This window comes from Erythrolamprus reginae, chromosome 1 (genome assembly GCF_031021105.1).
Source record: "Erythrolamprus reginae isolate rEryReg1 chromosome 1, rEryReg1.hap1, whole genome shotgun sequence".
In the NCBI taxonomy this organism is placed as follows: domain Eukaryota; kingdom Metazoa; phylum Chordata; class Lepidosauria; order Squamata; family Dipsadidae; genus Erythrolamprus; species Erythrolamprus reginae.
Window position 1 is genome coordinate 423534272 of NC_091950.1, and position 14419 is coordinate 423548690.

Sequence of the window (14419 nt, forward strand, 5' to 3'; positions counted from 1 at the left end):
ATAATTAATAATATTAATATCAATGATGATAATAATGATAATGATGATGATGATGATGATGATGATAATAATAATAATAATAATAATAATAATAATAATAATAATAATAATTTATTAGAGTGGTATGTCACCCCTCTCCGAGGACACGGAGATGCTCACAACAACAACAAAAAATACATAATATACAAATCCAATGATTAAAAAACAGTTTAAAACCCTTATAAAAAATAATCATACAGCCCAAACAAACCATACATAAATCATAATAGCTAAGGGGTATATTCATTTCCCTGTGCCTGGTGACATAGGTGGCTTTTCAAAAGTTTAAGAAAGGTAAGGAGGGTGGGGGCAGTCCTAATCTCTGGGAGGAGTTGGTTCCAGAGGGCCGGGGCCGCCACAGAGAAGGCTCTTCCCCTGGGCCCCGCCAGACGGCATTGCTTAGTCAACGGGACCCGGAGAAGGCCGACTCTGTAGGACCTTATCGGCTGCTGGGATTCGTGCGGCAGCAGGTGGTCTCGTAGGTATTCTGGTCCGATGCCATGAAGGGCTTTATAGGTCATTACCAACACTTTGAATTGTGACCGGAAACTGATCGGCAACCAATGCAGACTGCGGAATGTTGGTGTGACATGGGCATACCTGGGGAAGCCCATGATTGCTCTCGCAGCCACATTCTGCACGATCTGAAGTTTCCGAACACTTTTCAAAGGTAGCCCCATGTAGAGAGCGTTACAGTAGTCGAATCTTGAGGTGATAAGGGCATGAGCGACCATGAGAAGTGACTCCCTGTCCAAATAGGGCCGCAACTGGTGCACCAGGCGAACCTGGACAAACGCCCCCCCTCGACACAGCTGAAAGATGGTTCTCTAATGTGAGCTGTGGATCGAGGAGGACGCCCAAGTTGCGGACTTTCTCCGAGGGTATCAGTAATTCTCCACATGGCAATGGACGGACAGATGGAATTTTCCTTGGGAGACAAGACCCACAGCTACTCCGTCTTGTCAGGGTTGAGTTGCCCCATCTAGCATGACTGGAGGAGGTATTCTGGGAGTTGAAGTCCACCAGTCTTAAAGCTAACAGGTTTGCAGACCCTGGTTTAGGGATTAGGGGGTGCAAGGGTCTTCAAACCTGGCAAGTTTAAGGCTTGTGGACTTCAACTCCCATTCCTGAGCTAGTATGACTGGAGGAGGAATTCTGAGAGTTGAAGTCCACCAGTCTTCAAGCTGCCAAGTTTGAAGACCTCTGATCCAAATCATGTTGGCTGGGGGAATTCTGGGGATGAAGTCCACTCCTTAAAGCCTCCTGGCTGGAGAATTCTGGGAATTACTAACTTAACAAGTGATTCATTTAAGAACCATAGAAGATTGACGGCAGAAAAAGACCTCCTGGTCCATCTAGTCTGCCCTTATACTATTTCCTGTATTTTATCCTATGTTTCAATTCAGTTACTGTGGATTTACCAACCATGTCTACTGGAAGTTTGTTCCAAGCATCTACTACTCTTTCAGTAAAATAATATTTTCTCATGTTACTTCTGATCTTTCCCCCAATTGACCTCAGATTGTGCCCCCTTGTTCTTGTGTTCACTTTCCTATTAAAAACACTTCCCCCCTGAGCCTTATTTTACCCTTTAACATATTTAAATATTCCGATCACATCCCCCCTTTCCCTTCTGTCCTCCAGACTATACAGATGGAGTCCGTGAAGTCTTTCCTGATCAGTTTGATGCTTAAGACCTTCCACCATTCTTGTAGCCCATCTTTGGACCCTTCAATTTTGTCAGTCTCATTTTGTAGGTGAGGTCTCCAGAACTGGACACAGTATTCCAAATGGGGTCTCACCAGTGGGATCACAATCTCCCTCTTCTCCTAACAACTATAGTAGGAAAGGTTGCAAATTCACTTAAAAACTGTCGTGGCTAATTTAATAATAATAATAATAATAATTTATTAGATTTGTATGCCGCCCCTCTCTGGAGACTCGTTAACAACAGAAACGTAGGAATCGTGGTCATAACTCGAGAACTTGAAGAACAGAAAGGGAACAACTGCCCCTTCCCATAACTAAGTTGTTAGGGAAGCCTTAATGAAATTTGAAGGATGATATTTTTTAAAAAGGGAAGGAAAGTTTTCTATCTAATGTACCATCAGCTCGGCCGAGGCAGGTGTGCCGGACTTTAATATTAGAGTTCAGTTATAAATACCCCAACTTCAGACACGCCAGGCGCAACTTTTCTCTGATAAGAGAGCAGCCAGGAAATGAAACCCTCCCCGAGGCAACCTCCTTATCTCCAAAAGGCCTAAAATTATTACTGAACTAATAAAGTAATTTTGCTTTTTTAAAGAAATGATCTCTCTTTTTTTAAAAAAAATTGATAAAGGCTAGATTTATTACGACTTGGTGAACTGTGAAATAACGGAGGGGTTTTAAACTTTACGATATCCCCCCCCCCCCGCCAAAGCATAGTCTCACAGCCACAAGTGAAGACCCCACACCCATTAATCTCCCCCCCCCCATGGTGGTATTTTTGAACTCTCTAGAACTCTCTACACTCTAGAATAGAACAGTAGAGTTAGAACAGAATACATGTAGAATAAAATAGAACAAAATGGAAATTAGAGTAGAGTAGAGTAGAATAGAATGAATGGAAATTAAAATAGGATAGAATAGAATGGAAATTAGAATAGAGTAGAGTAGAAGAGAATGTATGGAAATTAGAATAGAATAAAATTAGAGTAGAATGGAATGGAAATTAGAATAGAATGGAATAGGAATAGGAATAGAGTATAAGAGAATAGAACAGAACAGAACTGCGGAATACAGTAGAATAGAATGTATGGAAATTAGAATAGAATAGAATGGAAGAGAACAGAACAGAATAGAAATGTGGAATAGAGTATAGAATAGAATGAATGGAAATTAGAATAGAATAGAATGGAATAGAATGGAAATTCATTTATTATTTATTTATTTATTGGACTTATGTGCCACCCTTCTCCGTGGACTTGGGACGGCTCACAACATTTCAATTAAAAAAAACACAGTATATAAAACACATCCAAATCCAATTAGTTTAAAATATTCTAAAAAGCTAAACATTTAAAAATTAATCATTCAAACACACACTGCAAACATCCTAAATATTCACTCGCCAGAGGCTGGGGTCTACTGACCCCAAGCCTGGCGGCATAAATACGTTTTCAAATTCTTACGAAAGGCAGGGAGGATGGGGGCAGTGCGAATCTCTGGGGGGAGCTGATTCCAGAGGGCTGGGCCCCCCAGAGAAGGCTCTTCCCCTAGGACCCCTCAAGTGACATTGTCTAGTTGACAGGACTATGTGGGACGCCTGGATTCATGCGACAAAAGGCGGTCCTGCAAGTAATGTGGTCCCATGCCATGTAGGGCTTTATATGTCAGAATAGGTTAGTATAGGTTAGAATAGTATAGAGTAAAATAGAATAGAATAAATGGAAATTAGAATAGAGTAGAATAATGTGTTAGCAAAAACTTCAGAAGAAAAGGATTTAGGGGTCGTGATTTCTGACAGTCTCAAAATGGGTGAACAGTGCAGTCAGGTGGTAGGGAAAGCAAGTAGGATGCTTGGCTGCATAGCTAGAGGTATAACAAGCAGGAAGAGGGAGATTGTGATCCCCTTATATAGAGCGCTGGTGAGACCACATTTGGAATACTGTGTTCAGTTCTGGAGACCTCACCTACAAAAAGATATTGACAAAATTGAACGGGTCCAAAGACGGGCTACAAGAATGGTGGAAGGTCTTAAGCATAAAACGTATCAGGAAAGACTTCATGAACTCAATCTGTATAGTCTGGAGGACAGAAGGGAAAGGGGGGACATGATCGAAACATTTAAATATGTTCAAGGGTGAAATAAGGTCCAGGAGGGAAGTGTTTTTAATAGGAAAGTGAACACAAGAACAAGGAGGCACAATCTGAGGTTAGTTGGGGGAAAGATCAAAAGCAACATGAGAAAATATTATTTTACTGAAAGAGTAGTAGATCCTTGGAACAAACTTCCAGCAGACATGGTTGGTAAATCCACAGTAACTGAATTTAAACGTGCCTAGGATAAACATACATCCTAAGATAAAATACAGAAAATAGTATAAGGGCAGACTAGATGGACCATGAGGTCTTTTTCTGCCGTCAGACTTCTATGTTTCTATGTTTCTATGTAAGTAATCTGGTCCCATGCCATGTAGGGCTTTATAGGTCAGTATAGGTTAGAATAGTATAGAGTAGAATAGAATAGAATAGAATGAATGGAAATTAGAATAGAATAAGAATAGAATAGAAATGCAGAACAGAACAGAATTCCTGATTGGCCAAGTGTGATTGGCAAACACAAGGAATTTGCCTCTGGTGCAGATGCCCGAAACAGCCTTGGTAGGTTTTGAATTTGTGTTTGAAAAAAATGTTCTCGGGGCCGAGATGGGACCCTTACAACGCTATACAATATTACTGGACTGCAGCGACCTTCATCCAGGTAAGCTCACCTGGAAAAGGAGGACTTGACACCCCATTACTCACACACCCTCATCCTCACCTGCCTAGACAGGGGCTTTGCTTGGGGCTACCCTTCAAGAGTGTTCTTAGAAACATAGAAGACTGACGGCAGAAAAAGACCTCCTGGTCCATCTAGTCTGCCCTTATACTATTTCCTGTATTTTATCTTACAATGGATATATGTTTATCCCAGGCATGTTTCAATTCAGTTACTGTGGATTTATGTACCACGTCTGCTGGAAGTTGGTTCCAAGGATCTACTACTCTTTCAGTAAAATAATATTTTCTCACCTTGCTTTTGATCTTTCCCCCAACTAACTTCAGATTGTGCCCCCTTGTTCTTGTGTTCACTTTCCTATTAAAAACACTTCCCTCCTGAACCTTATTTAACCCTTTAACATATTTAAATGTTTCGATCATGTCCCCCCTTTTCCTTCTGTCCTCCAGACTCTACAGATTGAGTTCATGAAGTCTTTCCTGATACGTTTTATGCTTAAGACCTTCCACCATTCTTGTAGCCCGTCTTTGGACCCGTTCAATTTTATCCATATCTTTTTGTAGGTGAGGTCTCCAGAACTGAACACAGTACTCCAAGTGTGGTCTCACCAGTGCTCTATATAAGGGGATCACAATCTCCCTCTTCCTGCTTGTTATACCTCTAGCTATGCAGCCAAGCATCCTACTTGCTTTTCCTACCGCCCGACCACATTGTTCACCCATTTTGAGACTGTCAGAAATCACGACCCCTAAATCCTTCTCTTCTGAAGTTTTTGCTAACAAAGAACTGCCAATGCAATACTCAGATTGAGGATTCCTTTTCCCCAAGTGCATTGTTTTACATTTGGAAACATTTTTCTTGCCTAAATGTATGTCCATGGAGATTCTCCATCATCCAGGACATGGTTGTCCCAAACTATATTCTGGAGGCAGCTGGACTTTCTTGTTTCTTCTTTGAAGAAGTTTCGCTTTTCATCCCAGAAGCTTCTTCGACTCTGACTGGATGGTGGGGGAAGGGAAGGATTGATGCTCCTTGCAGGCACCTGGTCCTTCGCATCCTTTTAGAAGGTCATTGAGGCCACCTGGAGGTTTACCTGTGTCCTCATGGTCTCATCTGAGTGGTGAAAATGGGTGTGGAGCCTTCTTGGAACTGCTGAAAGGACTGTGTTGTAGACTGGAGGTAGAAGAGGTCGTATCCCTCCTGTATGTATGTATGTATGTATGTATGTATGTATGTATGTATGTATGTATGTATGTATGTATGATCTATCTATCTGTCATAGAAACATAGAAGTCTGATGGCAGAAAAAGACCTCCTGGTCCATCTAGTCTGCCCTTATACTATTTCCTTTATTTTATCTTAGGATGGATCTATGTTTATCCCAGGCATGTTTACATTCAGTTACTGTGAATTTATCTACCACGTCTGCTGGTTCTATCTATCTATCTGTCCGTCCGTCCATCCATCCATCCATCTATCTATTCATTTATTCATCTATTCATTTATCTATGTATCTATCATTATTTATTATCTATTCATAGAAACATAGAACATATTCATAGAATATGATCTGCCATCTAGAACATATTCAGTTCTGGAGACCCCACCTGCAAAAAGATATGGATCAAATTGAACGGGTCCAAAGACGGGCTGCAAAAATAGTGGAAGGTCTGAAGCATAAAACGTATCGGGAAAGACTTCATGAACTCAATCTGTTTAATCTGGAGGACAGAAGGAAAAGGGGGGACAGGATCGAAACATTTAAATATGTGAAAGGGTTAAATAAGGTCCAGGAGGGAAGTGTTTTTAATAGGAAAGGGAACACAAGAACAAGGGGACACAATCTGAAGTTAGTTGGGGGAAAGATCAAAAGCAACATGAGAAAATATTATTTTACTGAAAGAGTAGTAGATCCTTGGAACAAACTTCCAGCAGATGTGGTTGGTAAATCCACAGTAACTGAATTGAAACATGCCTGGGATAAACATATATCCATTGTAAGATAAAATGCAGGAAATAGTATAAGGGCAGACTAGATGGACCATGAGGTCTTTTTCTGCCGTCAGTCTTCTATGTTTCTATGTTTCTTCCATCAAGAGAACAAACATTTCACTAACTGTTGTAAGTCGAAGACCACCTGTAAAATCAGGTGTGAATGACTTCAACACCCCGTTGCTTAGTAATGGAATTTCTGGTTGCAACACTGACGGCCGATGTTTATCCTGAGCCTTTGCTTGGGACAAGCAAGTACAGGTTGTTCTCGACTTACAACGGTTTGTTTAGTGACTGTCCAAAGTTATGACGGGGCTAAAAAAAAGGGATTTCTCGCGGTTTTTTAAGAGTTACGACCTCTGTAACCTCCCCATAATCACGTGGTCAAAATTCAGATGCTTGGCCACCGATTCATATTTATGACGGTTAGGCCAATTAGGTCCCACAGAGTTCTCCGGCTCTCGTCGACTAAACAACGTTGTCTGGCGGGCCCCAGGGGAAGAGCCTTCTCTGTGGCGGCCCCGGCCCTCTGGAACCAACTCCCCCCAGAGATCAGGACTGCCCCCAATCTCGCCTTTCGTAAGTTATTAAAAACTCATCTTTGTTGCCAGGCTTGGGGAAACTAACACACATCCCAATTGTTAAGGCTGGTGTATGGTTTGCTTGGTTGTGTGATTATTTTATTTTATTATAAGGGTTTTAAATTGTATTTTAAAATTGGATTTGTACATTGTTTATGTTGTTGTGAGCTGCCCCGAGTCCTCAGAGAGGGGCGGCATACAAATATTATTATTATTATTATTATTATTATTATTATTATTATTATTATTATGGGTCCCAGGGTCACGCAATCTCCTCCAGCAGCCTTCTGACAAGCAAAGTCAGAATGGAAACCAGACTCACTTAACATCATTTAACAACCGAGGCAAGAAAAGTCGTAAAAGGGGGCAAAAGCCCACTTAACGACTGTCTCACTTAACAACAAGGCTCAATTCTGGACGTACGTCGAGGACTAGCTGTATTTCTTCAGTCCTTCCACGGAGCTTAAAGCTGCTTTCTCGCTCACAAAAAAGCTACACAAATTTGTGTGTCCTGGTGTGTAGCACCCTCTACTGGAAAAAAAGCTTTTGCGATAAATAAAATGCATACTTTTTTTTTTTTTACACAAAACCGAAATTGCAAAAATGGCTGAGCCCATGACATCCAGCAGCGATACAGGTCCTTCTCAGGCGGTATAGGTTCTCCTCAACTTACAACCGTTCATTTAGCAACCGTTCAAAGTTAGCACAGTGCAAAAAGAAGTGACTTACGACCGTGGTATTAACATTTCACGTGATCTTGATTCTCTCCCTCTGTTGATGCAGCGTAGAACTGTGTTGGCTTTTTTGGCAGCTGCTGCACACAGCTGGATCTTATTTCAATGGTTGTCCACTAGGACTCCAAGGTCCCTCTCACTGTTAGATTTATTGCATTTATATAGATTTATATGCCGCCCCTCTCCGCAGACTCGTTACTACTGTTGAGCAAGGTACCACATATACAGTACCTGTGCATTTTGTTTTTCCTGCTTAAATGTAGAACCTTACTTTTTTCACCACTGAATTTCATTTTGTGAGATAGCGTCCATTGTTCAAGTCTGTCAAGATCCTTCTGTACCTTGAGCCTATCTTCTGGAGTGTTGGCTAGTTTGGTGTCATCCCCTCGTCCAAGTCATTGAGGAAGATGTTGAAGAGTCCTGGGCCTAAAACAGAACCTTGGGGTGCTCCACTACATACATCCCTCTGTGTAGATGTAGCTCCATTGAGCCCTACACGTTGAGTGCAGTTGGTCAGCCAGCTTTGAATCCATCTGATGGGGTTGCTGTCCATCCCACATTTTTTTATTTTATCTTGGGAATTGAAGGGAGATAAAGTTGGGTTGAAGTTGACTTGAGTTGAAGTTGTTGTTATTATTATTATTATTATTATTATTATTATTATTATTATTATTATTATTATGTCAGTACAACACAGCAAACGAGATCACTATGCTGGATTTCATATTTCATCACCAGTCGGGCGCTTCCCAAGCACCTAGGACTGTGTGATGTAGCAGCGAATTATGTTTGCCGATCCCAGTAAAGTGGCCTTTTGCAATTGACAGATGGAGATTTTGTCAATTCCGATGGTTTTCAAATGTCCGCTGAGATCCTTTGGCCCTGCGCCCAGCGTGCCAAGGACCACTGGGACCACTTTCACGGGCTTATGCCAGAGTCGTTGCAGCTCGCTTTTTAGATCTTCGTATTTCACTAATTTCTCTAGCTGCTTCTCCTCAATTCTGCTGTCTCCTGGGATTGCGATGTTGATGATCCATGCTTTCTTTTTCTCCACGATCACAATGTCTGGTGTGTTATGCTTCAGAATTCGGTCAGTCTGAAGTCGGAAGTCCCACAGTAGTTTTGCTTGCTCATTTTCGACCACTTTTTCGGGCTTATGATCCCACCAGTTCTTTGCCACTGGTAAATGGTAGTTCCGGCACAAGTTCCAGTGGATCATCTGTGCCACAGCATTATGTCTATGCTTGTAGTCAGTCTGTGCGATCTTTTTTGCAGCAGCTGAGTATGTGATCGATTGTTTCATCTGTTTCTTTACAAAGTCTGCACTTTGGATCGTCTGTTGATTTTTCAGTTCTGGCTTTGACAGCATTTGTTCTAATGGCCTGTTCTTGTGCCGCCAGTATTAGTCCTTCTGTCTCCTTTTGAGTGTTCCACTTGTAAGCCATGACCAGGTCTTTTCTTTATCCACTTTGCCTTCAATCTTCTCCAAGAACTGGCCATGCAATCCTTTGTTCCGCCAACTGTCCATACGACATTGAGTTACATTTTTTCTGTACTGGTCCTTAGTTTGCTTCACCTTGAGAAGCTTCCTATTGTTGACCTCCATCAACGCTGACTCTTTGCTTCCCTTCACATAGTCAGCTAATGCATGCTTCTCTTCTTCCACTGTCTGCTTCACTTGCAAAAGTCCTCTGCCGCCTATTTTCCTTGGTAAATACAGCCTGTCAACGTCACTGCGGGGGTGTAGTGCATGATGGATCGTCATTAATTTTCTGGTTTTCCTGTCCAGGTTGTCCAGCTCTGCTTGAGTCCAGTTCATTATGCCAGCTGTGTATCTAATGACAGGTACGGCCCACGTATTTATAGCCTTGATAGTGTTGCCACCATTCAGTTTGCTCTTCAAAAATTTTCTGGTCCTCTGGATGTACTCTTTGCTGATCACAGTTTTCACATGGCCATGCTTTGCGGCTCAATCCACAGGCACCCTTTCCCTACCCCTGACCTACAAGATTTGGGACTGAGATGTGAGGTATAAAACACAGGACGGGTCTCTGACTAACTCTGGCAAGGCTGTCGCTACCTGCTGATGAAAGACCCACTTTCGCAGGCAACACACAAGACCACACTCATACCGACTAATCAAAAGCCGCTTCAGACACTGACCTCGTCGTCGGAGTCGTCCATAAACGCAGCATGCTTGACCAGTCCTTTTTGCTGAACCTTCTTAGGGAAGATAAGTCCATACCTGTCCAGAGAAAAATTAAAGTTTTATGTCTACAGGATTCACCAATGTTCATTTCAGACTTTAATTTTTCAAAGTCTAATTTTGAAATTAATTTTAGACTCATATCCTGTCTACTGTCTAGGACAGAGGTCTTCAAACTTGAGAACTTTAACACTTGTGGATTTCAACTGCCAGAATTCTCCAGCCAGCAATGCTTAAAGTTGCCAAGTTTGGGAACTTCTGCTTTATCTGATCAATTGCATGTTTTGTCTGATTTTAAAACTCTTGAGTACCTTGCAATGAGTGTAGAAACATAGAAGTCTGACGGCAGAAAAAGACCTCATGGTCCATCTAGTCTGCCCTTATACTATTTTCTGTATTTTATCTTAGGATGGATCTATGTTTATCCCAGGCATGTTTAAATTCAGTTACTGTGGATTTATCTACCATGTCTGCTGGAAGTTTGTTCCAAGGATCTACTACTCTTTCAGTAAAATAATATTTTTTCATGTTGCTTTTGATCTTTCCCCCAACTAACTTCAGATTGTGTCCCCTTGTTCTTGTGTTCACTTTCCTATTAAAAACACTTCCCTCCTGAACCTTATTTAACCCTTTAACATATTTAAATGTTTAGATCATGTCCCCCCTTTTCCTTCTGTCCTCCAGTCCAGACTATACAGATTGAGTTCATGAAGTCTTTCCTGATACGTTTTATGCTGAAGACCTTCCACCATTCTTGTAGCCCGTCTTTCGACCCGTTCAATTTTGTCAATATCTTTTTGTAGGTGAGGTCTCTAGAACTGAACACAGTATTCCAAATGTGGTCTCACCAGCACTCTATATAGCGGGATCACAATCTCCCTCTTCCTGCTTGTTATACCTCTAGCTATGCAGCCAAGCATCCTACTTGATTTCCCTACCGCCTCACTGCACTGTTCACCCATTTTGAGACTGTCAGAAATCACTACCCCTAAATCCTTTTCTTCTGAAGTTTTTGCTAACACAGAACTGCCAATACAATACTCAGACTGAGGATTCCTTTTCCCCAAGTGCATTATTTTACATTTGGAAACATTAAACTGCAGTTTCCATTGCTTTGACCATTTATCTAGTAAAGCTAAATCATTTACCATATTAGAGACGCCTCCAGGAATATCAACCCTACAAATGCATCTGATAAAATATGTATATTATAATTTTGCTACGATTAGTTTATTCATAACAAAGAAGCGGTTTTGTTAGCTGAATATTATGGCAACTTTTGCCAAAACTGGCAACATTAGGAAGGGTGGATTTCATAGAAACATAGAAGATTGACAGCAGAAAAAGACCTCCTGGTCCATCTAGTCTGCCCTTATACTATTTCTTGTATTTTATCTTAGGATGGATCTATGTTTATCCAAGGCATGTTTAAATTCAGTTATTGTGGATTTACCAACCACGTCTGCTGGGAACTTCAATTCCCAGAATTCCCCATTCACTTAATGACTGTTCAAAGTTACATCAGCACTCAAAAAAAGTGATTGATGTCCATTTTTCACACTTAGTAACATCCCCACAGCCATATCATCGAGATTCAAATGCCTGGCCAACAGGTTGAGATCTACGACAGATGCAGCTCAACTGTGGTTATATGTCAAGGACAGCCTGTATTACAGGGGCTCCTCGATTTACCACCCTTGAGCCCAACATAAAAATCTAATAAATAAATAAATAAATTTATGTTGTTAAATGAAACATTTCTGAAGAGAATTTTGCCCTGTTTCATGACCTTCCCATGGTTGCTAAATGAACCACCGTTAAGTTAGTAGTGTAGTGATTTCTGACAGTCTCAAAAAGGGGGAACAGTGCAGTCAGGCGGTAGGGAAAGCAAGTAGGATGCTTGACTGCATAGCTAGAGGTATAACAAGCAGGAAGAGGGAGATTGTGATCCCGCTATATAGAGCGCTGGTGAGACCACATTTGGAATAATACTGTGTCCAGTTCTGGAGACCTCACCTACAAAAAGAGATTGACAAATTGATCGGATCCAAAGACGGGCTACAAGAATGGTGGAAGGTCTTAAGCATAAAACGTATCAGGAAAGACTTCATGAACTCCATCTGTAGAGTCTGGAGGACAGAAGGAAAAGGGGGGACAGGATTGAAACATTTAAATACATTAAAGGGTTAAATAAGGTTCAGGAGGGAAGTGTCTTTAATAGGAGAGTGAACCCAAAACAAGGGGACACAATCTGAGGTTTGTTAGGGGAAAGATCAGAAGCAAAGTGAGAAAATATTTTTTGGCTGAAAGAGAAGTAGATGTTTGAAACAAACTTCCAGCAGATGCAGTTGGTAAATCCACAGTAACTGAATTGAAACATGACTGGAAAAAAGATATATCCATCCTAAGATAAAATACAGGAAATAGTATAAGGGCAGACAAGATGGACCAGATGTTTTTCTGTCATAATGTAGCCGTTAAGCAAATCTGGTTTCCCCATTGACTTGGCGTGTCAGAAGGTTGCAAAATGGGATCACGTATCCCCGAGACTCTGCAACCGTCAAAAATGTGACTCAGCTGATTTTGATCACATGATCATAGAAATGTTGCAACGGCTGTGTCAAAAATTGATATAAGTCACTCTTTCCAGATGCCTTTTGTAACTTAGAAGGGTCACTAAATGAACGGTTGTAAGTTGAGGACAACTTGTATCAATGCTTTAAGCAGAAAATAGCCATCTGGATGTTAATGGTATTACAGGTGAAACTCAAAAAATTAGAATATCGTGCAAACGTTCATTTATTTCAGTAATGTAACATAAAAGGTAAAACTTAACATATGAGAGATACTCGTAACGTGCAAGGCAAGATAGTTCAAGCCATGATTTGTCCCAATTGTGATGAATATGGGGTGCAGCTCATGAAAACCCCAAGTCCCCCATCTCATAATATTACATGCAATCAATAAAAAAAGGATTGCACATAGAACAATATCAGACTTCTGAAAGTTTAAGTTTAAATTTTATTAGATTTGTATGCCGCCCCTCTCCGAAGACTCGGGGCAGCATACAAATCTAATAAAAAGTGTATGTACTTAGTACTTCGTGTGCCCCCTTTGCAATTACTGCCTCAATGTGGCGTGGCAAGGAACCCATCAGCCTGTAGGTGTTATGGAAGTCCAGGATTTTATTTATTATTTATTTTATTTATTAAATGTGTATGCTGCCCCTCTCCGTAGACTCGGGGCGGCTTCAACAGCGGCCTTCAGCTCTGAGAAACATAAAAGATTGACGGAAGGAAAAGACCTACTGGTTCATCTAGTCTGTCCTTATACTATTTCCTTTATATTATCTTAGGATGGATCTATGTTTATCCCAGGCATGTTTAAATTCAGTTACTGTGGATTCTTCCTTCCTTCCTTTCTCTTCCTTCTTCCTTTCCTTCCTTCCTTCTTTCCTTCCTTCTCTTCCTTTCCTTCCTCCCTCCCTTCCTCATTCATAGAAACATAGAAGATTGATGGCAGAAAAAGTCCTCCTGGTCCATCAAGTCTGCCCTTATACTATTCCTGTATTTTATCTCAGGACGGATCTATGTTTATCCCAGGCATGTTTAAATTCAGTTACTGTGGATTTGCCAAGCACGTCTGCTGGAAGTTTGTTCCAAGCATCTACTATTCTTTCAGTAAAATAATATTTTCTCACATTACTTTTAAACTTTCCCCCAACTAACCTCAGATTGTGCCCCCTTATTCTCTTGTTCACTTTCCTATTAAAAACACTTCTCTCTTGAACCTTATTTAACCCATTCACATATTTAAATGTTTTAATCATGTCCCCACTTTCCCTTCTGTCCTCCAGATTATACAGATTGAGTTCATTAAGTCTTTCATGATAGGTTTTATGCTTAAGACCCTCCACCATTTTTGTAGCCTCTGTTCTGCATTGTTTGTGGTCTCACGTCTCTCATCTTCTCTTCTCTATGGGGTTCAGGTCAGGTGAGTGTGCTGGCCAATCTAGGACAGTAATCCCACCATCACTGAAGCAGGTTTTGGTGCTTTGGGCAGTGTGGGCTGGAAGATTTAAATCACCATCCCCATAAAGCTCGTATGTGGATGGAAGCATGAAGGGCCCCAAAATTTCCTGGTAGACGGCTGCATTGACTCTGGTCTTAATGAAGCACAGCGGACCGACACCAGCAGATGACATGGCTCCCCAAATCAACACAGACTGTGTGGAAACCTTTGCATCTCACTTGGAAACCCTAGACCCAGAGGATGGAGGAAGAATGGAGAGGCACGCACTGCAAGATGCTTGAAGCCCAGTGTGATGTCTCCAGAGTGTGTGTTGATTTGGGGAGCCGTGTCATCTGCTGGTATTCGTCCACTG

The 14419-nt window shown here is 41.3% G+C and overlaps 1 protein-coding gene across 1 annotated transcript in view; it reads right to left on the reverse strand.

Moving 5' to 3' along the window:
• The window catches only part of NSRP1 (nuclear speckle splicing regulatory protein 1), a 40309-nt gene that overhangs the window by 21083 nt on the left and 4807 nt on the right, over window positions 1-14419 (reverse strand). Inside the window, exon 2 of the mRNA XM_070735465.1 lies at window positions 9993-10074. Within this exon, the coding sequence (XP_070591566.1) occupies window positions 9993-10074 (82 nt within the window). The remainder of the gene's footprint in view (window positions 1-9992; window positions 10075-14419) is intronic.